At 45.1% G+C, this 25,567-nt stretch overlaps 1 protein-coding gene across 1 annotated transcript in view; it reads right to left on the reverse strand.

Annotated features, from left to right (window-relative positions):
* The window catches only part of HYDIN (HYDIN axonemal central pair apparatus protein), a 161,548-nt gene that overhangs the window by 128,145 nt on the left and 7,836 nt on the right, over positions 1-25,567 (reverse strand). Inside the window, 5 exon segments of the mRNA XM_030026239.2 lie at positions 4,338-4,537; positions 11,426-11,560; positions 14,984-15,103; positions 16,745-16,870; positions 18,031-18,155. Coding sequence (XP_029882099.2) covers positions 4,338-4,537; positions 11,426-11,560; positions 14,984-15,103; positions 16,745-16,870; positions 18,031-18,155 — 706 coding nt within the window.

The following is a 25,567-nucleotide window of genomic DNA, read 5'->3' on the forward strand; positions in this document are numbered from 1 at the left end:
AATCCCACGCTTCCATGTAGTATATGGGTACTATAAGGAGGGATGTAAGGGGACTCCAAGCACTGTGCCTTGCAGGATAATTTCCTGAGCTTTCAGAGCTTGGTTGGGACATTCCTAAATGGATCTTCTCAGACTGATCCTCTCTAGCCCCATAGCATAGCACAATGTCTATAATGTCAAGAAAAGGCAGTGCTGCACTGAGATGTGCTTCCAGACACCATTTTCAACACAAATGTACTGGAATGACATTTATCTCAGTGAATGTCATGGAGAAGAAACTCATTATCCCGCCTTAACAATGAGAATGACAGGAAGATACTTTCTATATTTATACTATTATTTTTTTTTATTACCAAACAATGCAGTTAAGAGCTAGGTATGGACATGCAGAGGGAGGACAGGCACAAAGCCAGACTGCATAATGGGGAGCGCTTTGGTGGTTTTATTCCTTTATAAAGAAGTGGTCGAAATGTGGCCATGTTTTGTGGTAGATAGCATAGCAAGGAAGAGCTCTGAACAGGGAACAGCAGAAGGATGCTGAATTGGCCCCATGGATTCATTTAAGAGCTCTTCGCTGGAGTGAAATGTGCAAGAGAAAACATGAAAGTCCTTAGATAAATAAGTAACAGGCAGGGAACATCATCATGAAGTGACCAGATGCAAAAGCTGAGCTCTCGGTACTAACTAAGAGGAAAGGTTAAGATTAGAGATGGGCTGAAAAATGCACTGAAGGTGAAAGCAGGTGACTTACACTTGATGCCACAGAGAATGGAATCCAGAGAAAGGATGCAAAGAGAAGTAATATGAGCAGTGCATCAGAATAGGAAATGGTGGCACCTGGAGCTGGCTTGCGAATGGGCAAGAATCTGAATTTGCTCAGGCCAGAAGAGAAAAGCTGCAGCAACTAAGACAAAAGTTTTAGTTGTGCAGGTAAAGAATAAAGGACATAAAGGTCAGCTGATGGGTCTGTAAACTTAGACAGATCTCTCATTCCCTTCTACTCCACTAGTCTTCCTCTCACATATGCATGTGTGTGTGCTTGCACATAAACACACAAAGCCATTATGTGATATTAAGATTGGCTTTAACACAACACCACATCCTTACTCAGCACAAGCACACATTCAACTTAAGCTGCTTAAATTCTCCACTAAAGAAGAGACTAAAGCAGTCCTGAATTTAAGTCTGTAAGGCTGGTACTCCTTTCCCCTACCACCTATGCCATAACTCTTGAATACTGCATCTCATATTTACACTTTAAGCTCTCCAGGACAGGAAGCATAACTCATTCATTTCCAAAGCACAGTTTTAAGTGTTCTGTGATAATAATTAATCATCAAGTTATTATGGAAGTCATTCAAAAGAATTAGTGACATTAAACTAAATCTTCACTACCTCTGTTGTTAATAATGATGCAGCCTTTATCAGAGCCTCTATAACAGGGAAATTAATCCCCTAACATTAGTAGGAAAATGGCCTCTCTCGTGAAAGCCTCTGTAAATGTATTTGTTCAAAAGACAATTGCTGGCTAATGATCTGCTAGCCTGTGGAGCAATGTATTGGTCTGATTCTCAGGCCAACTTGTCATGCCAGCTGGGAGGCCAATTCTTTTCTGCTGGGGTTGCTAGAACCTGGGAGCTCAGTGGTAGGTAGCTGAGCAACATCTCATAGCACAACAAGCAAGGAACCAACCATTGATCACTGCTATCAAGAGAGTCGGTCATTAACGTGAAAGTTCACAGATATGGTAGAGGGTTCAGAGGCACTCAGACAGCAAGATAAGAGTTGGCACAATGCAGTGATGACATGTAACATGGTATGGTCCCCAGCACTGGCTGGAATAACCACTCCTGGCACACCATGGCCTCATCACATAGGGAGAACATGGCTGTTCTGATCTTGGGCTGCAAGGGGACATCCTGACCTGGTCAACAGGAGGAAACACTCAAAATTTGGTGGAGGATACCAAACTGGGGAGAGTAGTCAATGCACAGGAGGGCTGAGCTGCTATTCAGAGAGACCACAACAGGCTGGAGAAATAGACTGATGTGAACTTCATGTAGTTCAGGGAGAGAAAATGCAAAATCCTGTATTTGGGATGGAATAACCCTTAATACAGGCTGGGCACTGATGGGATAGAAAGTATTTCTACAGAAGGGGACCTTAGGTGCTGGAGTACAGAACATACAGGGAGATGCTGAGATTAATGGGTTTGTACAGTTTTGAGAAGGAAAGATGAAGGCTGATCTTTCTTACTTGTTGTGTTACTTGCAAACCTGATCAAACTTTGACACGGGTCTTGCTTTGAGCAGTGTGTTTGCTTAGACGATCTCCAGAGGTCCCTTCCCGCCATAGTTATTCTATGATTTTATCTTCTAAATCAGCCCAATTCCATTTCACATATTTCCCATATTTCTCATATTTCCTATACATCTCTGCCTATATGTATGGGCAGATGGTAAGATAGGCATTAGAGGAACTCAACCTTTAAGAAAGTTCCCAATGAAGAATTCATTATGACATTTTGCTAAACACTTAAAGAAAAAAAAAAAAAAAAAAAGAGAGCAGAAACACAGGAACTTCAGAGTATTTAAAAAGAAATCTGAATAAAAGTGGGGGTGACTTAATTAGAATAAAATGCTGCTTATATTCAAAGATTTAAATCATCTGTTTGAAATTTCAAACTGGCTTTCAAAAGTTCATAATGAAATGGAAGAAATGACAGATGCCCTCAGCTGACAAGGGAAATCATATCATATCCACTTTTGATCTCCGTACACATGCAACCCAGTTATTCAGAATTTTACTTTGTGTAGTTTGAACTAAAACTTTTGTAATGCTTCTCATTTCTTTATTGCAAATCAGGACTGAAATATCTAATTGCTGAAGTTCAGAAAATTAAAATCCGTACCAAGCAGGATTCAACGTACACTGTATCACTCAATAGAATAGCTGGCAAGTACATTGCAAAAAGATGCTAGACTTTACTGGCTATTTATTTTGGTGGTGACAACTAGATCTGGAGATGCCAGAGGAAAACTGTACAGTGATTTACAAGTTCCTGCCTACGTCTTTCCACAGTGAAAAGCAGCAGCCTGCTTAAATAGCCTTGCCAGGCTTTGGTGGAAGCTCCTCTTGGACCCTCATGTCTCACAGGAGAAAAGTAAAAAGTCTTCTTTTGAGGCCTGTTTTCCTGGGGAAGAAGCTGAAGCAACTCAGGCACACTAAGTCAGACAGCAGGTCTTTGCTGCATTCTTGACCTCAGCTCCTACACCAAGACCTCTGGGACCAAGCAACTCTCAACTAGCTACCAGCCAACTGAACCCATTTCCTTGCAGATACAGTGTCAAAAATGCATTACCCTCTCCATCAACAAACTGGAAAACCAGCAACTGTCTTTTGAGACCAATAGGAACAGTACAGGCTGTCCACAACACAGTTCACGTCAGGCATTTGATTAGGGGACCTCCAGAATATCACGTGCTTGTGGGCCCCCAGAGAATGGGTGTATTTGGCTGATAGCTGTATGTAACCATTTCAGAAGGTATTTATGATCAGGAGGTTGTAAGGTAGCTACCAACATATTCTAGCACTCTCCAGGAAATCTGGAAGAAATAACGCTGTAGAAGAAAAGGCCCCCAACCCATGCACCCGATATTTGCTGCATCTTTTGCCTGTGCCCTCATTAGTATTCTGGTTTGGGGCTGTAGTGCCGTTTTGAAGCCAGTGTCTGTTCATCTCCATTTAAGAGCTCATTCTACTTAAGAATATTTGGTTCTAGGGACCAGACCAAACCTACTGGAAAACAAAGTTCCTGGACCATACAGTGTTAATGTCACAGCCTCAATACCAATTGCTTTGATCTACGATCTCCAATTGCACTTGCTAATGCAGACATAGCTGCTGTTCTTAATGTTCTTAAGTTCTTAAATGTCTCTTTTCACCAGCTCATAGCTGGCCATTTTCTAACACTGCATTTGGTTTACATGAACTGAGTTCCTAGAGCTGTCATCTGCCATGCAGTATCTTACAGAGCCCAAGGGCAGTCAAGTTGCCTTCCTACATTTGCTCTTTCAATCTAACATAATCAGTCTTGGAAGATGCTGTGTTGGAGACACCACTGCAGTATAAAACTTTGCTACAGCTTGCAGAGATTTATCAAAGGTTGTATCATGCTTAAAACACTGTAAGCAACTGCAGAAGCCACATGTCCTGCCCTTTTCCACCTATGGCTGCAATACAGCAGCTCAGACATTCTGGTTCCTTTTTGCTACTGTTAACCAACTATATTATCACACAACAGTGTTTTGCACAAAAAAGATGTTGAGCTCCTTTACCTTTGAGTGCTGATGCAGTAGCGGGCCTCCCGATTACCAATGTTGCGAACCAGCAGAGTTTTCTGGGTGCTGTACTTGACTGGACAGATGGAGAAGTTCAGCTGGTCGGGGAAGTCCAGGATAGCTCGTGCACCTATAGCTCGGATTGGCACAATAAACTTTTCCCTTTCTGTGATGCAGGTGAGCTGGTGGAAGTAATCCTGCAGGGAAAGAAACAACCTCAGCAAACTGCACTTAGTACCATCACCATGGCAGAAGAAAAACTGCTGTTTTCTATGACTCTAACAGTAGCACTCAATAATGTAATAGCACTTTTTACCTTAATGACCTTCAATTCCAGTAGCATGACTTGAACAGGGCTGTTAACTTGCAAAGAAGAAACAACCCCATTGATTCACCTGCTTTTGCAGCAAGCTGGCAGAACCAGACAAAATTATCGGATACTTTGATTCTGAGGCACCAAAATAGAGTAATTTCATGTAAGGGATTACAGCAGTAACAAGAATCTGCTTCCATCACCACTGCAGGCTATTAAAGGCACCACTAAGAACCCATTTGTGCCACAGTGCTAACTCCAATCCCAGCAATGCAGCTTGGCAGGGGATGCTCAGGTACATTTTTCAGAAGGATTTTGCCACATGCACAATCAACAGGCAGTCTTTGGTGAAATATTTAACAAGCCAGACACAATAATTGTTCTAATGTCAGGTGAGTGCAGGGTACATGTGTACTTCCCACCCCTTCCCATATCATCATAGGGACAAGGCTGGGGACACACACCCTTAAAAGGTTATCTGATCCATCTTCCCACCCCAGAACTGGCTCAGTTCTATACCCAAACTACTCTTGAGATATGCTTGACAAGTACTTAAAAGCACTAACAATTCTACCCCTGCCCTCAGCAGCCTATTCCAGCTCTACCCTAGACTTCAAGAATTCTTCCAGTGTCTAATCTCAATTTCCCTTTACATCTCATCCTAGCCTCAGGGGACACAGGAAATAGCTTTGCTTCCTCTCTGCTGCATGGTTGATGCCTTAATCACATCTTTCTCTTGCAAGGTCTCTAGAATAAGTGACTTGGTACCTTGTTAGCATGCCTACCTGAGGCAGTTGGTATCAGGGGCTGCGAATGGGAGACACTCAGACATCCCTACCAGAGCAAACTCAGCTGTGCTATTCCCAGTCATTGGCTTGTTGAGAAAAGAGCCAGACAGTCCCCCCCAGCTGTCTGGCATTCAGCAGTAGGAAGGCAAATCAAATCACCAAAATCATTTTACTGTAGGGATGAGCAGATCAATCTCCAGACGTACAGTGTGGCATCGCTGTGCTGGAAGTATCACCTTGCCCCTGCTGAAACGAGTGGTAAAACTATTGCAGTAGGGCCAGGAGCCATTACCTCCAGCAGCTCTCTTACTGACAAGTTGATAAAAGCTCTGCCTCTTATCACTCACTTGCTGCCCTGATCTTTTTTCCTCGGTGCTTTTAACTCGTTTGATATTTTTATAATTGTTGAAGCAGCAAGCAGACAATTTGCTTTAGGAATCGCACACAGCAGCAAACTCCCTTAACCGGAATAGATTCGGATTGCTCTGTGCTTGGGATTTCCTGCTCTCCCATACCCATCCCTTGCCAAGCCTGGAAGGGACCTAAGGCAGCCACACAAGGTACAGACACATAGCTGTTGCTTCAACACAACAGCTAATGCCCAGTGCCTACCAACCACCTGCTCAGCTGGGGTTTAAGGTTGCTGTAACAGATGCTGTCACATCCAAGATATAAAAAGAATAAAGGATCTTTTTTTCTAGACATCTCAAATATTCACACTGGAAATTGCAAAAGGGCTTTTGCTTCTCATATTTGGAAGGTAAAATACCAGGAAGGAAACTGCAGCAAATGACCTACAGAATTGAGTATCACATTTCAGGAGAGCATTTCATCTTCAGCAAGCCTTTCTGAATTAGCAATTTTGTACCCAATCTCGCAGCATAAGCCCTCTAAAATAAAAGCTATGGGTAGCCCATGTGAATTTAAAGCACCTATTATCTGGATACTTCACGTCCTGGTCTGTTTAGATCCTCAGAAACTGCATTAGCAAATGAAGAATGCTATTTACTTATTTCTGTTAATTTGGCGACACTACTGTAACAAAGGCATTGTAAATTCAGTTGAAAGCTGCGTGCCTTATTAAGTCTTGGCATGCCATATTTACTTATCTCTCCCTTCCAGATGCCAGGTAGACAGAGGAGGATGCAAGGAGTTCAGATAAGCAGGGGATAAAGAAAAAAGAAAGTTCAACAATTGGAGGTATTTGAGGGAAGTAAAAGGAAATAATTTTCAAGTCATTGTCATTGCTAAAGAGTGAGTGGATCAACAGCAATGTAAATAGGAGCCCAAGGAATAAATACCCCCCACAAAAGCAAGCACAGGCAGCCTTCCCAGCTCCATTGCCAGTGAGGGCACTGGGACCACCTGCACAGCAACACACAAGGAAAGGAACTTTTCCAGGTATGTGAAGGCAAGGCTAAAGCAACAAGGATTTTTGGCCTCATAGAGACAACCATGACCTTGAGAGAGAAAACTGCTTCTCACCATTCACACACATGCACATTGTGTGCCGAGTCCCTTCTCCAGGGACACCCTGGGATGTATCCTGTACAAGGCTTGACAAGCGCTTCAGAGTGTGCTGACCCTTCAACCACGCTCTATGACCCCAGCAAAGTGGGACCTTGCACCAAGCTGAATGCAGTGTCAGGCTTAATAGGGGGGAAGCCCAAGGAAAGAGGGGTGGCTAAGCCAAAACTGGCTGTTCATGCTTCTGTGAAGCCATGGTCCCCTAAGCTTTTGAAAGCTGAATTGCCCTCCCTTGGGAGAAAAAGGTTGCAAATTCTCCACTGCAGCACTGTCCTGTCTTACCAGGACACTAACGCTGCTATGCACTTATTTACAACCTAGAGGTACAGATAAAACCAATTTAAAAACCTTCTTTTACTTTGCAACTGCAAACCCTTAGTAGACTGTTTAAAACCAGGTCTCTAAATAAACATGCCTGAGTGAGAGAGAGGTTGCATCACTTCTATGCTTTAAAGACTGTTGTGTTTAGACACAGCTTCAGGCTATAGATTTTCATGAAAATACGACTTCATCCTTCATACAACTCCTCTATTTCAAGGAAAATACAGATGATTATATGACAGTTCCTCTTCTCTTATTCTCCTTTGAAAAGCAGTAAGTTACAAGCTCCAGCGGGCAAAGTATCACCACTGGCATTTGAATTAGCACCCACGGAAACTAAAGCAACTGCTTGTCTCAGCTGTTATTTCAGGCTCTTTGCAAACTCAGGCTAACGTTAATTACTGTCCCAGTGATACCAACCTTAACTGCCCAGTATGCCAAACTCGGATGTCAGTTTTGCTGCATAACCAATCCTAAATTCTTCACTGAATTCCTTGCAGCAGACAACTTGCAAAGAAAAGATCTTTGTAGCGTGAAGTAACATAGTAAGTCAAGCAAGGAAAGCTCCCTGCTGAAACCATATCATAAAGGCTGGAAAATAAGGCCCATTAAAAGAGAGGAGAAACTGAAGATGCTTCACATGAGAAGGGGCACCCCTTCTCCTGCCTCCCTCATCTACCAATTCACAGGAGGCTTTGAAATAAGTCACTTGGCTCCAGGTTTATTTTGCACAGGGCCATCTGCCTTGATCTTCTGCCCCTTTCCTCCCCCTCAGGAGTCACCTTAAAAGTATACTTGAAATAGCTTCCATGTGCTACAAAACATCTAACAGGACCAGACTGAATTTTAAAAGAGTTAATTTCAGTAATGCAATAACTCATCATCCTGTCATATTTCATATTAATCAATGAGCATTAATTCAGCCTTCACTGAGCATCAGTAATGAATTTTGCAAACCTTACAGACTGAACTTCTATTGCCTGAAAATACTGTATCGCTACAATGAAAAGAGCAAGAAGACAGAACAGAATAAGCTGCGCTATATTTTTATATGCATCTTGCTTCCTTCTTCCTTTAAGATAATCTATTAATAAGCCTGAAGGACACACAAATGTACATATTCCTGTCTGTTGTTTATTTGCCAGTCAGTTCCACAATGGTTTCCAATTAGGCAGAGACTGTCAAACCACAATGCAAGGACAGCTGGGAACACAGGGGGGGCACGAGAACACCCACACTGTACAACCAGAGCCCTAAAACAGAAATGTGTAAATCAGAAGCAGCAAGAGTAACTAATTGGAAATGTTGCCCAGCAGAAAAATTAGCATTTCCTATTTATAAAGCAGTGTCAATAAACAAAGAGACATGTCAGCTGTTTATTTACTTTGGGACAGGCCAATCATGTGGCACATTCCCAAATGACTGCAAGACAATAGGAAACTGCTCATTTTTCAAGAAGGGGCTACATGGCATTTCAGCCACTAACAGCTCACATGGTCCTCTTCGTTAGGGCTTAGCCGCAACTCAGCTCTGTGAATCAGGAGTGACTTCGCTGAAGTCAGACTTACCCTGGGGAAGAACAGATTCAAAGCAAGAGAATTATACAAACCAACTCCACAACAAGAGGACTCTCCAACCCTGACAACGGGTTTGTACCTGCATCCCAGTTCACCATATTATCCACAATCCCTAGGGATCCTGGAGCATGTAGAGGTTGTTCAAAGGTAGCACTTGTAAGCCTTCCACAACTAAAACACAGATATTCTGCATGCAAGCAACTGCAAGCCCAACACAGGTGGCTTTACAGAACCATTTCCCAAAGCCTGCCTCTTTGCTAAGGGGTTTTCAAGGTGCTGTGAACCTCCTGACCGCACTATTGTTGTGCTTCTAGCTAAGCTACAGCACTCTGGTACTTCGCTGACTCACACTCCATCAAGTACGAGACAAAATGTTCGATTTGTACAAAATTCTGATTCTGCTGTATAAATCCCCCCGTGCTCCTCGCTGAGCAGCATGCATCCCTCCCCTGATACCCTGCACAACACCTTGCAAGGAGCACAAAACCCAGTTCAGCAGAAATCGCTGGAGTGTCACTGAAGCTGTGCGGAGGACCTCTCGCTGGCAGAGCTCCCTACTCCATACAGTCACCAGTTCAAGGGCAAGACAAGGGACAAAGTATCAGACATCAGTGCTGTCTGGGGTTCTCTCACCCTACTTCTATTTGTGGTGATGTTCATGTGTTGCTCTGCTGCCTCTCTAAACTGGAGGAGCAGCACTTTGCCCTTCACGGGCACCAATTTACCTCTTCCACCCTCAAAATGAACACTAATTAATACTAATAAATCACATTTTAAAGGTACCAGTGTACTCTGCAAAGCCTACCTCAGTGAGATTAAGCTCTTATGTCACTTGGGTAGTTTGGAGAACTGCCCTAGGCCAACATAATTTTCACCCTAAATATTAATGATGTTAAATAATTTCTCAGTCCGTCCAAAGGAACAGATTATTTCACAAGCATGGGGAGCTAGGGACCACAGGGCATTTCCTCTTTAGTTTTCTATATCCGTAATGTTTGAGGATAGGACAAAGTGTTAAACTAAAACTAAGCCGCAAATGGAAGATGAGAAAACAGCTGTGCCCAAAGAGATCTTGCACCTCTGGCCTGCTGCAGAAACATCAGCTGGCTCAGAGCTATCCCCTAACCGTGCTCTCTAACAAAGTGATGCAAAGAACAGTGCTAAGAGGTAGCAGGATGCTGGTGGAGTCAGCCTGCCTTTGTTTCCTTGCAATGCTTCCTCCCTTCCATGCCACATACTAAATCCTTCTGTATTAACAAGCCTCCAGATAACAGTATTGACCCATCACATCACGGCACTGAGAATCAGACTTGCTAGGGCCACAGCACTGATGTTCAAACCTCCAAGCAAAAGCACTGCATATTTGGCATGGAATAGGTGCCAGTAACACACATGAACACACAGCCACACCACAGGCTCTGGGGTAACGTGTCTGCCTGCAGATTGTACCTGCCCATTTATTCCTATACATGCTCTTTCAGGCAGACATCTCAAAGATATCTGCAGCACACCAACCTCCTGCTGAGTTAAGGCCATCTAGGCTCAGCGTGTCTGCGCTGGGCTGGCTCCCTCCCACATGCACAGCACTCCCTCTCCTTAGACTCACAGCTGGATCGCAGGCAGGCAAAAATCCTCAGGGGCATCACAGCTGCAAGGCTTGAAAACAGAGTATGAAAAAACATCATCTTTGCTCCAGTCCAGGGTGAGGCAGGGAAGTGGCTGCCAGATGGGAAAGAGAAAAGCTCTCCAGATCTATTTGTTCCACTAGTATTTTCCATAATAATTAAACCCCTACCATTGAGTAGAGATGGCTAAACATCTTAACAACACCCCTCCTTGCCATTTTCCTACTGTTCCATGTGCATCTTCCCTCGCAAACGGTCAAGAAAGCACAGGGAGAGAAAGCACAGCCTATCAGTCCCTGCTGCAGCAGCAGCTAACAGCACCACGCAATGCCAAGACGTGACTAGCTGCAGACTGCCTAACCACAGCCTGGAGCAGACCTCACAGCAGGGTGTGGGCTATAACCAGTGTGCAAAAAAAGCAACAACTTTGAACATAATGTTCCACTGCCTCACTACTGTGTTCAACGTGATATACATTAAGGTGACTCCAGTTTTCAAAGGTGGTGGTCTTCACTCTGATCAGGCTCGCTTTGGGTCCTCCCAATAAGAGGTCACTTTTAAACTGACTTTTGTATTTATAATTGGTGGAGTAAACCCATAATTATGCAGCAATGGACAGATACCAAAACCCAACACCTCGAGAGGCTGCCCGACCACAGACAGTAGACTCTCTCATCCCTGAGGCCAACAGACATTACATTAAGTGTTCCAGCACTGAAGGATAAAAACCAGTCTGAAACATGCAAGAGCCTCCAGCCCATGAGAGCATAATCTTCACCATGGGGAAAGAGTTTCCCCCAGTTCTAGATCCAGTGTAACCCCACTGAAACAAGGACAGTTCCTCAAAACACACCCCAGATGCCCTGTTCTGAATCCAACCCTGCAGGTTCAGCTTCCACCAAAGGCACCAACCTCTCGGGACCTTCAGTCTCACCTTGTTCTCTTCAGGGGTGAAAAGGATGCGGAAAGTTGAAGGCATGCCAGGTGCTACCTTACGGCACACATCACTGGGGCTGATCAACTTGAAGTAAGGTGAGCTCTCCAAGACAACTTTCACCAGCCGAGGAACCTGCAGGAAAGACATAAAACTACGATTTTGCCACTCAGCTGGAAACATGAGGAAAAAAGACTTGGCCATGCCCTGGTGACATCCTTCCTTAACCACCTTTCCAAAGCACTTTTAGCTCTTGAGGTACATGCCCATAATGCACAAGGATGGACTTGAATCCATTCTGCCTGGGCCAAATAGCTCTAGGCCAGAGGCAGTAGGAGCAATGCCCTGCTGTGAGGGCATCACCAAGCAGTATGCAGATACATCGCCTGAAACAAGTCATCCCCATCTTCAACAAGCCCAAAGAATCTGCTTGCTTCTGCTAGCGTACATCCATGTGGTAATGCCTCTAGAGGAAGAGCATATTATCTGAAGGCAAAACAATATTTGTTATACTGGGGCAAGGAAGAAATTCACTTCTAACATACTTGGTTTGAGTGGGGCAGTCATGCTGCAATGCTACAGTTGCGCAGACCAGCAAGAGAAGGAGACCGCAGACATTGTGGCCTTACTGGGAATAAAAGCAAACCTGAAGAGCAAAAAGGAGGAACATCGGAAGACAAAGAGACAACCCTAAAAACAATGAGATGGCTAAGAGAATTTAAAGGAGGCTATAAAGAAGCAAGGGAGAAACACGGTACTCTGCAAGGAAAGGCTGATGCAGAAGATGAGCGCAGTCAACTTGCTAAAATGATGGAAAGCCTGATGACCCCTCAGGCTATGCCTATCAATTATGGGCTTCGAATGCATTTTTCTGCCTTGAGATACATAACCAGCACTGACTTACAGTGTGGTTTCATTATTAAAAACCAATCTCAGCTCCCTGGAGGCTCTTGATGCCTGGTGACTGCCTTGATGCAGCTGCCAGTGCAGGCAAGTCAGATCTCTGGGTATTCTTCCCCATACCCAGAAGTCCCTGCAGGCACCCTGCTGCAAGTTTCTACTCTCTGGGATACCACAAGCACAGAGACAGCAAACAGGCTTTTTCTAGCACACAGATACCAACCCCTGAGTAGCAAATCTCATCTCAGAAAGTCTAAAACAGGCAATTTTGACTGACAGGCAGCTTCACTGATAAACAACGACCCCACATGAGGCTTGGGAAAAATGGAGGTTCATTCTGCACTACCCACCCGAGCCTGATAACCCATAGCCAAGGCAGTCCTGAACTCTCCAAACACCCTTTGCTCCCAGCAATGCCCTGAGGCAGCAAGTTCCAGGAGCCAGCTTCACACTGCAGACAAATGTTTTGGTCACCAAGTCCCTTGGGAGATGAGCACACATGGCTAAGATCTTCAGCAAAAGCCACCCAGAACATCTCTAAGGGTGGTGAGGAGCAGCTTGAATAGAAAACCAACTTTACAACACACAGGTAAGACCAGTAAGTATGTAGCAAAGCACTTGCTTATTTGGATCATTACAGAGCCTCTATTTGGAATATACTTTGCTGTTAGTTGGATTTTTATGCAGCAGACAACCTCAGGCTACCATGCAGTTTAAATCAGTATGATTCAGAGGAAGCTTGGAAACTAGTGAGAAAACTTTTAGATGGAGCACAACGTTGCTTTTCTCCAGGACATTACCAAAAGCCAACAAAATTAGAGTATAATAACCTCTCTTGGGATTATAATCTCTAACTTTGTGTACTTAAATATGCCAAGGGTTTTCCTTAGAGCTGATCTTACTTTCACACCAGTGCTGTCCAATGGTTGAGGTCTTACTAGCTTCAAAACTAATTCAATTTGGAAAAAATCAGCAGTTCACACATTGCCTCCCCTTAACAGGGCATACAAATCCCAAGGTGCAGCTGTACAAGTTTATTATTTTTTACTGGGAATGGCAGAAATGTTGATGCAGATGTTCTTTTCCACTTGAGGATGCATGAATAGAGCAAATTAACTGTTTGCCTGTTGGCTGGTACTTGGCAAAGACAAATATTTTGAAGTGCTGCATGGATAAAGGAGCAGCTGAAGCCAAAAGACTTAGTGGGAATGTGGGAATGAAGCAGAGCCATTGGAAAAGAGAAACTGAGGCACATTTTAATCAGGAAAGAGGATACCTACAGCAAAGAGTGCCCAGAATCAGTGTGGACCACACAAATGGTATCCCTTGGGCATGGGCATCCACGCTGCATCTTTCCAATATTCCTAAGCTAAATGCCAGACCAGGAATGGCACAGTACTCTCCAGGAATAACTGAGGGACCACACCTGCATCCTTCCTTGCCAAAGGGTCTTCCATTTTCAACCATGTCCCTGTCAGAACCTGTTATCTGAGGATACATTTTCACTTCTCTTGCTGTTCCTCCACCTGCAATATGCCAAGAGCCTTTTTTTGTCTACTTTGTTTCCTCCAAGAGGTAGATCTGGAGAGGGGGGATTAATTCACCTGCTCTCATGTACACTTCCATCTTCCCATCCTGCCGTCCTGTCATGTATACATCTTACTCTTCATTACAGAACAGTATCTTTAATTACACGTTTCTTTTTCTGACCTTTCTCTGCTTCCAGTACGCTTATTGTTACGTGTCAAGAGAAACACTTGCGTGTACAATGTTCTCTCCTGGAGAACTTTCTATCTCAGTTCCTTTCCTCCCTCCTGTCTTTTCCCACCAGCTTGCTCTTGGCACATGTCTCATTCGAGCAAATGTTTCCCCAGCTGAAATTCAAAAGGTCTCAATTTTCCTCTTTACAGTGGAACAAAATTGCTGACATTTTTCAACTTTTCCCTTCTCAACTTTCTTGGGAAATCTCAAAATGATGACAATATTTTCAAGTAAAGGTGGAGACCTTCAAGAGCACATTACTCTGGATGTGCTGTGGTTCTCCAAAGGGAAAGCAAAGACCCACTTAGTCTTAGAAAAACCTGAACAGAACTGAATTAAGCTTAGCAGAAGCCTAAAGTGGCACCTAAAGGCCTCCCACTACTTCTGCTAAATCAGTCTGTTTCCACTGCTGTTTCAAAACATCTTTCCTGGAGTGCTAATGCCACTAAACATAACTTATTCCAGCATAAAGTAGAGAATATTCATCCCCTGTCCTTTGACAGGGAGCTGCACGGAGGCAGCTAAACAGGCTGTGAGGGGCAGAGATGCCCTGCCAGAAACCAAGACTAACCGAGCAGCCAGCGGGACATGGTGCACACTCTCAAGGTAAAGCATGAGAGCACATAAGAACTGTACAGCCCTCATATTCCCATCAATCCAGGGCTTTCAAGGGGAAGGATGCCAACTAGAAAAGCTCCTTTGGGTTAGATACCACCAACAGATGGCCAAAATCAGGGGGAGAAGCCCCAGTATGGGAAGATTTCCATCATCCTGCAAAATAAAGGTGGTGAAATTTTATTCTTGGATGTGCTGTGGTGCAACAGGTAACTTGCTACTCTGTATACCACTGCTCTCCTCTTCCAGCACAGTGTTAAACCTCCATATGCGAGCACTTACCTTATCATTGTTCCTCAGAATCAGTGGCACTTCGTAGACCTCGCAGGGGACGTAGCTCTGAAATACCACCTCTGATGGGAAAGGCTGAAACAAGCTCTGTTCCAGGTCAACTGCTGAGAACTGCAGAGGCAAGACAGAGCAATGAGAAGTTCAGCTGCTGGGAGAAAGATTCATGAATGAGAATCCTACATTGATCTCCACTGAAGTACAGTCTCCTGATGAGTATGTCTGCCCAGCTCGCAGTAGGGAAACAGTAGCTCACCCACCTGTGTTCTGAGCTGATCAAAAGTTTCTGGACCAGGCTAAGAAGCTCTTTTGGTGGGTGTTTCTCCAGGTTTCCTTCTCCAAAATGCAAGGCAGCACTTACCTCCAGCAGAGCCCTGTGTTAATGTGGTCACGCAGCTCTAGAGCACTTACTGAGCTATGAGCACTCATGGAACAAGTGAAACCCAAGAATTTACATGATACTCCATGGGAAACAATTTTGGGATGATCTTTACTCTGAGACAGAGTCTCACACATCCCCAAATATCTCTTTTGATATAGAGCCTAGAAATCACTAAGAAGAGAACAGTACCAGAGGAAGTAAGGCCAAAAAGAAAGTAACACAGTAGCTAGAGAAAAGACAAATGAGGTGAATACTGGGTGATGATAAGGTTCAGCTCTTTTCTCAGCATTACTGGGCAACTTGAGTAAGACTGGACTTGGTATCTCCTTTTTCCATGAGCTTTAAATGGATTCTTTAATGTATTCTATTATTGCTGTTTTATTTAATACCACTGCAGAAGCATGTCTGAAAATATACACAAATAGCAAATGCTTACAGAGCAGAGGCATTACTTGGAGAAAATTCCTCCCTGCTTTGCCTCCCCTCTTCCAGCTGCACTGTTCCCACTCAAAAGACACAGGCAAGCCTCCTGCTTCTCCACAGAAGTCACAGTCATGCTGAAGCTAGTAGCTGCAGCACACTGCCAGTTATTCATGCACTCATCTGATGCGTTCCCAACCTCCTGCACTGTCTAGGGCAATCCTTAACCAATTTGTTACAGGTCTCTTGCTGCTTCCCCTCAACAGCCTACCTCAGCAATCTACCCATTTGGACTGTGTGTTATACTGAGCAGTCCTGTAAGAAAAGCAGCCTTAAACATACATCTAAGTAAACATTGATCCAGATAAAACACATCCACTCCCCTCTGCCCAGGGCAAATCTCCTGTATATCTGGCAGCCTGCAAAATCTAACACCCAGTAAGGGTCCCACATGTTGTTCCAACCCAAAGCATTAAATGCAATTAGCTTTGTTAAATCTTGAGTAATTACCATAGGCCCTTAGCCTTCAAAGGCCAATGCTGCCACCGTTCAGGGAGTCCTATGACCCCAAGCATTTGACAGTGACTACACCAAGCAAGAAGTGGCTATTTCAGCAGTAGAGTGGAAAATGGTAAGCTTGTGCCCTTGTGTCTTGCCACAGCCTTCCCCTAGCATCGTGCTGTAGTGATGGTAGCTAAACTCCATCAAACCCCAGCAACTTCAGCAAAGGTTATTTATATCAGCTTAGCACAGATCAGGACTTCAACATCTCACCAGGGAATAATGTTTTACTTTTCCCCCAGTAGGAGGGACTCCACCACACCAGCAGTTTGAAAGGACAACAGGACCTAGTCACCAAGGTATTTAGATAAGCTGGAGGCAAGCCTGTCACAAGCACGCACCCTCTTCAAATGTCACATCAAACAGCAAGGAAAAAGGCATGAAAAGGCTACCTTTTGATGGGAGGTTTCACTCATGTCTAGAAGCTGGATAATCTGGGGCCGCCTCATCTCCCGAGTGCTGGCCAGCCTCTGCTCCGTGGTAAGCGACATCTCCTTCAGGAAGGCAGAGGGAGTCAGCTAAAACACAGAACACCAACAAGAGCTACAGAAATGCCTTTGTTCAGAAAGGCTTTTCTTGTTCAAGTGCCACTGATGAATAATTTGTGATCACAGCCACTAGGATACTCCTGGAAGTCCCATAAATTACCTGCTGAAATATTTAACATCAGTAAATTAATGATATAGAGCAGAACACACATGCTCTAACCAAGTGGCTCTGTCCCATTAGCTTCTTCATGATTTGATGTGACATGTTTGGGGATTTCTGCTCTTCGGGCATTTGTTTCCTCTTTAGTTTTGCTGGATTGAGCCAGTGACCTTTGAAGAGAGTGGGGAGGAGTTATCAGAAATCCCCTAACTCCATCCTTGCACAACGCTCATAACCAACACGCGTGTGGAGTCGTCACTGCTGGGTGAACCAGAGGAAAGCAGAAAAGCAGCCTTGTGACAAGGCTGAGGTGGAGAGGACTGGGTCCAAGTTTTAGTTATCTCTTTTTAATGAACACTTTTTTCCCTCTCTGTTCTAGCCCCACAGACCCCTCCACAGAAGTATACAGAGATACCTCCTTGGCAGAGCCTCAGCACTAGGTCATCTCCAGTCAAGTGAGCTCCAGGCAGCAAAGGGGATGTTTGCGGACAGGAAGGAAGAATTGCCCTAACTCCATTGCTGTTTGCAGGACTGGATCTGTGCTCCACACAGGATATGAGATACAGTAACTGTTTTGGAACCTGTTCTAGCTGGGACCAGCTATGTCTCTTAAGTCTTCAGGCAGAGTTTGAGCAACCCACCACATGCCCAGCTACCTGGAGGGCAGGTATGGTCAGAGCAGCACTGGCAAGTATGAGTACATGAGAGAAGATATTACTGCCCACACAAAGGATGGAAACAAGCACACGCTTATGCTTCAGCTATTCCAGTGCAATGCCCAGTACATTCATTTAACTTGGCTCCAGTGGCACATCCAGGCAAGACTCTGGACTTGCCCTGAAGCAGCACACAGTCCATCCCCCACTGCACCATGACAGCCACCTCCAGCAGAAGCATGGCAGCAAAGAGATGGGGAGGTGGTGTCTAGCTTCACAGTGCTGCCAGACAACAGGAGGGCAGGCAGAGGCAGGACATGGGGAGAGTTTCCAGCCTCAACACAGCTCCTACCTGGCCCACAGCAAGTACTTACAGTTACAGACTCCTCTGTCTCACTGACTAGCTTCAGATTACGAGGTATTACTGCTTTGCTCTGGAATCCATCAGCCATTTTGGAGGACCCCATGGACCGGTGCATCTTGCCAGTGGCCAGCTCACCTGGAAGAAGCAACAATGGGACTTTGAAAATCCAGAATCCCATTCATAGCAGACCCAAAGGATACACCTGTGTCTCCAGGCTGTGGCATCCTTCATAAGTGGAGAACATAAGGCCTCCCCACCCTGTTTCATGATTAGACCATATTTAAGCAGCAGAGTTAAGATTCATAGAAGTAAAACCCCAGAACAAATATTCCCTGAGCCAAAACAGCCATTTACTGTGGGTGCAGTCCCATGAGCCACAAACACACACCAGGGCCTGCTGGCATTTCTCACCTTCCCCCCCCTTCCACTACTTTTGAAACCCCATTTACTGGAATTATTAATCAAATCTCTATTAATATCCAAACTGTCCTTTATTACTCTTTAAAAGTTTTTTGGTGGGAACAGAAGGAAGGTAAATGTCACTTAGCTGCTTCATTTCGCAAGAGCGGCTGACCTGATATGACTTTGTGCCTGACCCTCCTAAGTGCTCAGATTATTATAAGCAACCTTAAAACCAGGGGTCACTGCTGCCCTGAGCATTAACAAAATCGGACCACCTTCCTACTTTGCAAACCAAATGTCCACCCTTTGTACAAGGAGTCTGGTGATGTTTCTAACTAATGGAGCATAGAGTTCAATACTCTGATTAAGAACTATAGTTTCTCAAGGCTAATTTGGCTGTTTTAAGTTACAAAAATTATCCAGCAGATACAACTCCTTCCAGGCATGAAATTACTACAGTGCCCAAGAGCATTTCTCCATGGAGAATGAGGGCCCTAATTTTCACTTATTAACACCCCAACTCAAGGCTCCCTACAGGCATTGAGCCTATAACAGAAATAAAAGCATGAAACTATTAAAGGAACGTGAGCAATTAGCTCAAATATAAATGCAATGTTATGTGAAAGCAGGGCCACTTAAGACTTTATCCTAATGGCAGGTCATCTCCAGCATCCTTATCCTACAAGTAGCATGGGTTAACAGGTCCATGGGCCATTCTTCTTCCAGTCACCAGCCAGCCGACTACCTCTCTTCATCTGTGTCACACAAAGTGGGTGTGCAAGAAAGGGCAAAAAGAGGAGACAAATGCAGAAAGCAGGTCTCAAGCACTGACAAAAATCAAAGATAAACACGTACAGCATTTACTAAGCACTACTTCGGACTATAATTTCCCCTCCCTCTCTGGCTAACTGGACCAAGGAACAGGTGGATTTGCCCACTTCTTATTTTCTGGGACTTGAAAGACCAGTGCTCTCAAACCCAGCTCTACTCTCAAATTTTTCACATCCTGACATTGAGTAAAATCACAGATCATATTCCCTCCTGCTTCCTTCTGTTCCACATCATCTTTTTTGTGTGGAGCTGCTGTATACAGCAAGACATCATCTATACAGAGATGACCCCTCCCTTCCCCTCAAGTTTTACCCACATCCTGCAAGCAAGGCAAGAACTTCATTCCTTTACTCTCCAGACAGCCACAGTATTGTACATGTTCATGGTACTGGGCCTTTTACAGTGTTAGGAAATGACAAGGTTGCCATTTCCTTTTGTTCTTGCAAGAAACACAAGAGCACAGCATTGTCCTATGGACACAAGGACATGCTGCAGCAAGAGCTAGGATTTAAAGCTGGAAATAACTATTTTTCAAGAGAGAAATCTAATGGGGATGATACAACATTAATCTGGATTTCAATGTTTTATTACTGGGTCTTGAGAATAACTGGATTATTTGTTCCAATTTTCTAACTGTAATTTCACTTCACTTGAAATTAATCCTGTTCATCATGCCCACAACGCTTACCTCCAGAGTGCTTCCAACCTCCGCACCCCCATCCCAGTCTTACAGCTTCCCCAACCCTCTAGCCCTGGAGTAAGGCATTCCCACGGCTCCACTGCCCCAGAGCCTGCAGGGATCAGCCTCCCAGATTAGGAGGAAAGGAGAACTAAGAAATCGGCCACATCTCCCTGTAGAGGCAGGACAAAACAGCAACCACAACACAGCATGCCTCCAGCCCACCACCCCTGTCTGGCGGGGGGAGATCCCTCCCTTCCCCACCTCAGACAGCCCTCTACCCACCCCAGAAACATAAGGGAGGATTTCAATTCCCCCTCTGCTCCAGGCTTAGGGCACAGACAACTCTGGCACCTCAGCTTTAGGTTCAGAGCACGAATGCCCTGAGTCTGGGCAGAGGAACCAGCTGTGCCAGGACACAGCAGCTAAGACAACCTAGACAAGCAATGAAGAAATACACCTAGGGCTGGGGTAGAAATTCCTGACTTGTCTCAGGAAACCAAGATGTATCAGAGCAGGGTGCTAAGCTGAAGATCACCAAGGACATCCAAGCTTCAGCCCTCCTCCCCAAGGCTCCCTTTCTTTACTCCAGTATCTACAGCTAAGATAGTGATGGTAGAGACTTCCAGAAGTTACACAACAATTTTAGAACCCATTAAAAACCCTTTTACCTCCCCAGACTGGCTCTTAGACCAGGTATATAGTTAAATCCTGCCAACTACCACAGGGTACAGGCCCTCCTGCCAACATAACCGCCTCTTTCCTGCCGGGTGGCCAGATACTACCTTAGGACAGGTAATTCATGCTTCTCTGGAAAGATTCACTTTGTGTAGTGCCCAGTCGTGCTTCCTGAATCACCACAGGCTACTTAGTGGCTGTGGACAGCCTGGAAGGACAGGAGCCAGCCAGGGAACCGTTGGTGTGACCACGCTCCCACCAGTGCAGCAGTAACTGTCACTGGGCTGGTGGCTTCCGAGAGTCCAGCAGAACCTGGAAGGCAACTGACAGGACTTGGAAATTGGTCTGCCCAGCATCCTCTCTCCTCAACTGTTACAGTCTTGCCAGGCAGAGTGGGAGGATTTTACCAGGACCCCAAGGAAGGAGAACGTTCAGAGCTTGACATTAGCTAAAGCCTGCTCATTTCTCTGCTGCTGAGCTCCTCCTGCTCTAACGTGGGGAGATACTGCACTGCACAGGCTCAGGGTGCTGTGTGGAGAAGCTTCTCAAAGCAGCAGCACCTCATCCTGTAAGCAGCATGATAAGAAAGGTCCACTAACCCAGTAAAGAGTGGGGGTTTACCATCTTAACTGGTTCCACACCAAGGGAACAGATGCACATTCAAGCATTTGTAGCTTTGGGATTTCTTCAGCTCTAGGCTGGAGCAGAGACTATGCTTTCTGCCTTGAACTTTCTCAGTATCATAATTAGTCAACATGGTCTCTACTCTGGTGGTTTACAATGCCACTGAAATGCCTTGATAAAGTTATAGCCTTGCAAATCACTGCAGCCCATCTATTTCTTAAACATCTCACTCTGCAGTGAATGATTGCAGCAGTATTAGAAAGTACGCCTTAGAGTAGCATTTGTTAATGTTCCACAAGCTCCAGATAAATTAATTTAGACACTGCAGACAAGCTAATCATTTCTTTAAAGAGTAAAGAAAAAGTTTCCACGCTGACTTACAAAGCAAGAATTTAACTTCTATTTTGCTCGCCCAGGGAGGACCCCAATCACATCAATGCAAAAGAGAGCAGGCAAATCACCACATTGCTGCAGCTCCAACAATGCCCTTGGGGGTGTCCTCTGTTGTTGCACCTGGTGAATACCCATTTGATGAGCTTGTTCCAATTAACCATGCACACATATACACACACACCAGCCAAGGACACCCAACTTACAAGAACATCTCAGCTGCCAGGGAGCTTCATGCATTTTCAGCACAGCATATGCTATAAACAAAAGCTTCTCATGAGACTCTCAGCCACAGACAAACCAAATCATCACATCTGCTTGGCAGGGAACAAGGAACTCTCAGTTTGAAAACCAACATTCATTATTTGGGTGTTTAAAATCCAGTCAGGGAGGATTCAAGCCCTGAAAACCAACTGGCTCTCCAGCCAGCTAGCCTGTGGAAACTCACTCCAAAACATCTCCCACATGGTGTCCAGCCACAAATCCGAGTGGAAACTAGAGGGCTCAGGCAAAGAAACCTCAGATGTGACACCCTTGTGTGCTCAAGGCACCAAGACAGAAGTACTATAAGGAAAGGAAACTGGATGGTGGGTGATGCTGCCCATCCCCGAAAGCAGAACTCGGGAGACAGATGTCAAAGTGAGACCCATCAAGTCTCATGCTTGGTCAGAGATGCACCCACAGGGCTGCCACCCTGTGCTCCTTCCCACAGTTCCAGCACCTTAGAAGCAATGTTAGAGCCTCACCTGCTCAGCACAGAAGTAACTCTTGCCTGCTGCAGGCAAATAGCCCAACTGGAGCCAGGTTTCATGCTCAGAGGACTTGCCAGAGAAGCCTTAGGTGCTTAGCAAGGGAAACTGCTGGCTGCAAAGTATCTTCATGGAGCTGCCTGGTAGAAGCCACACAAAACCCATACAAGGCTTGCAAGCACCTCAGCACCCAATGCCAAACCTGATGCTGGTATCTCAGCCTGATCTCAAACTCAACAACCCTGCTCCCGTACTCAGCTGCATTCCTGCTATTGAACTCACTATTTATTTTTCCAGCCCAAACCTTCCTGCCCTCCCCAGGTAGATGGAGGGGGCCAAAGCCATTCCTTAGTCCTGCTTGTCAGCCCGGACAAGGTCACTTCCACATCTCCTAGTACTGCTGCATGAAGAAAGCAAGTGAGAAAAAGCCTGATCTGCAGGCTAGCAGCTAGGATGCTTGAGAGCTAAGGAAAAGCCTTGGCTGGGGGTCTCTGCTCCCTGGATTAAAGTCTTTTAGCTAATGACTATTTAATGTGCAACACATAAGCAGTCTCTGAAGGAAAAAAAAAGACCAGGATCATCTTCAAAGTGAGGGAAAAAGATTTGTTTCATGTGGGCTCACAGCTACTACAGAGACTCCTTGCTTCAGGCTAGGCAGAAGAGAAGGGTTTGCACAGGATCACCACCCTGCTCCCAGGTGAGTGGTTTTGGCCATGAGCTACATTAGGGGTAAATAAAAGCACCTTCACCTCTTTACAGCAGCAATATTAACCTCTGAACACTACCAGGCTCATGATATGGGCTAGGGCCATATGGCCAAACTATCTGTAGGCATGAGGCAGGGCTTCATGCAAGCTCAGTCATGCCAGGACCTGGAAAATTCAGAAGGCTCAACAGCACAAATACAGGCACAGAGGGGCCCTTCAGGGCCCATGAGTTTGGCAAAAGCTGTGCTGAGGAAGAAGTTGATGTGAGCACTTAGATATGGCCCTAAAGCATCCAAATCCCTTTGTGCCTATGTCCAACAGCTTCCCTCTGTAAAATAAAACTGAACAGCTCTCTGATGATACTGTGCTAAAAAAGACAGGAAATTAAGAATAAACAGCAGCTTTCTTAATGGACATTAAGAAAAAAAATAAGGGAAGTTTCATGTAAAGGCACAGCTTCACATCTATACAGATCCTGTGGCTGTCATTATACCATGTGCCAGTGCTCTTATTTCAAGGGACCCCACATCACTTGTGCTGAAGCAGCGGCACCAACCTCTGAGCTGGTCTGATACCAACTGATTGCCCTCCAAACTTAAAGGCTGGGGATATATTGGCACACTCTGCACTACAATACACTATACCCAGCTTTTCTTGTAGGAGCATAGGCTGGTGGCTGAATCTTGCTTCAGTATACACAATAAATCCTCTTTCTTCTTCCTTCCGCAAAGATAAGCCATCTCTCTCTGGAGTAATTGGTTAATTTGCCTTTCTATTACACTTTGCTGGAAGAGTAAGACAAGAGATCTGTTAAAAGTGAGAATCAGGATGCTATTGAACAATTTTGTTCAGTTAAATCATCTTGCCCTGTTCAGGCTTAAGTAGCAAGATCACATTGCTTGCCTAGAAATCACCTGCTTAGCTATAATTACCATATAAACAGCGTCTCAAGGAAGCCAGGAAAAGAGAAGCAGAATTTCCAGGACTGATCTCTTGCCCCTCCAGCCCACTGCTAAGTGGCTGAGTGCTTTCTAAATCAAGTCTTGCTACCCAGGAAGCCTCACCTGTCACCATTATATTCCAGTCCCTCTGAATTTTATCACTTTGGTACTGTCATCCTGCAATTTATTACAAAAGGTCTACCATAGCTGAGATAATTAATAGGAGCCTAGTGATATACCTTCCTATCATTTCTTTTAATAAACTTAACTGTCAGCTGACAGTGAGATGGACCAAGCTCCCTTCCAAGGGTCTGTTGGAGATTCCCCAGCTCCACATGCTATAATTTAGAGCTGTGGCTCCTGCCCTAAGTATTTACAGTACTATTTTCCCTTTCCCAACTGCCTCTCCCAGCATCTGCTCTCTGCTATTCTGGCTTTGCAACTTTGCAAGTACCTTTTTATTTACTCTTTCTGGCACCTGGACCACATTTCATAGAATCATTTAGGTTGGAAAAGACCTTTAAGGTCATTGAGTCCAACCGTAAACCTAGCACTGCCAACTCCACCACTAAACCATGTCCTTAAGTGCCACATCTACACATCTTCTAAATACCACCAGGGATGGTGACTCAACCACTTCCCTGGGCAGCCTGTTCCAAAGCTTCACAGCCCTTTTGGTGAAGGAATTTTTTCTAACACCCAAACTATACCTCCCCTGGCACAACTTGAGGCCATTTCCTCTTGTCCTATCACTTGTTACTAGGGACAAGAGACCAACACCCACCTCACTACAACCTCCTTTCAGGTAGTTGTAGAGAGCGATAAGGTCTCCCCTCAGCCTCCTCTTCTCCAGACTAAACAACCTGAGTTCCCTCACCTGCTTCTCATAAGACTTGTGCTCTAGACCCTTCACCAGCTTCGTTGCCCTTCTCTGGACACACTCCAGCACCTCAATGTCTTTCTTGTAGTGAGGGACCCAAAACTAAACACAGTATTCAAGGTGCGGCCTCACCAGTGTGGAATACAGGGGAACAATCGCTTCCCTGCTCCTGCTGGCCACACTATTTCTGATACAAGCCAGGATGCTATTGGCCTTCTTGGACACCTAGGCACGCTGCCAGCTCATATTCAGCCGGCTGGCAACCAGCACCCCCACGTCCTTTTCCTCTGGGCAGCTTTCCAGCCACTCTTCCCCAAGCCTGTATCATTGCATGGGGTTGTTGTGACCCAACTGCAGGACCCGGCATGGACCCTTGTTGAACCTCATACAATTGGCCTCAGCCCATCAATCCAGCCTGTCCAGATCCCTCTGGAGAGCCTTCCTACCCTCAAGAAGATCAACACTCCCACCCAGCTTGGTGTTGTCTGCAAATTTACTGAGGGTGCACTCGATCCCCTCGTCCAGATCATTGATAAAGACATTAAATAGAACTGGCCCCAAAACTGAGCCCTAGGGAACACCACTTGTAACTGGCTGCCAACTGGATTGAATTCCATTCAACACAACTCTCTGGGCTTGGCCCTCCAGCCAGTTTTTTACCCAACA

This window comes from Aquila chrysaetos, chromosome 9 (genome assembly GCF_900496995.4).
Source record: "Aquila chrysaetos chrysaetos chromosome 9, bAquChr1.4, whole genome shotgun sequence".
NCBI classification, from domain to species: Eukaryota; Metazoa; Chordata; class Aves; order Accipitriformes; family Accipitridae; genus Aquila; species Aquila chrysaetos.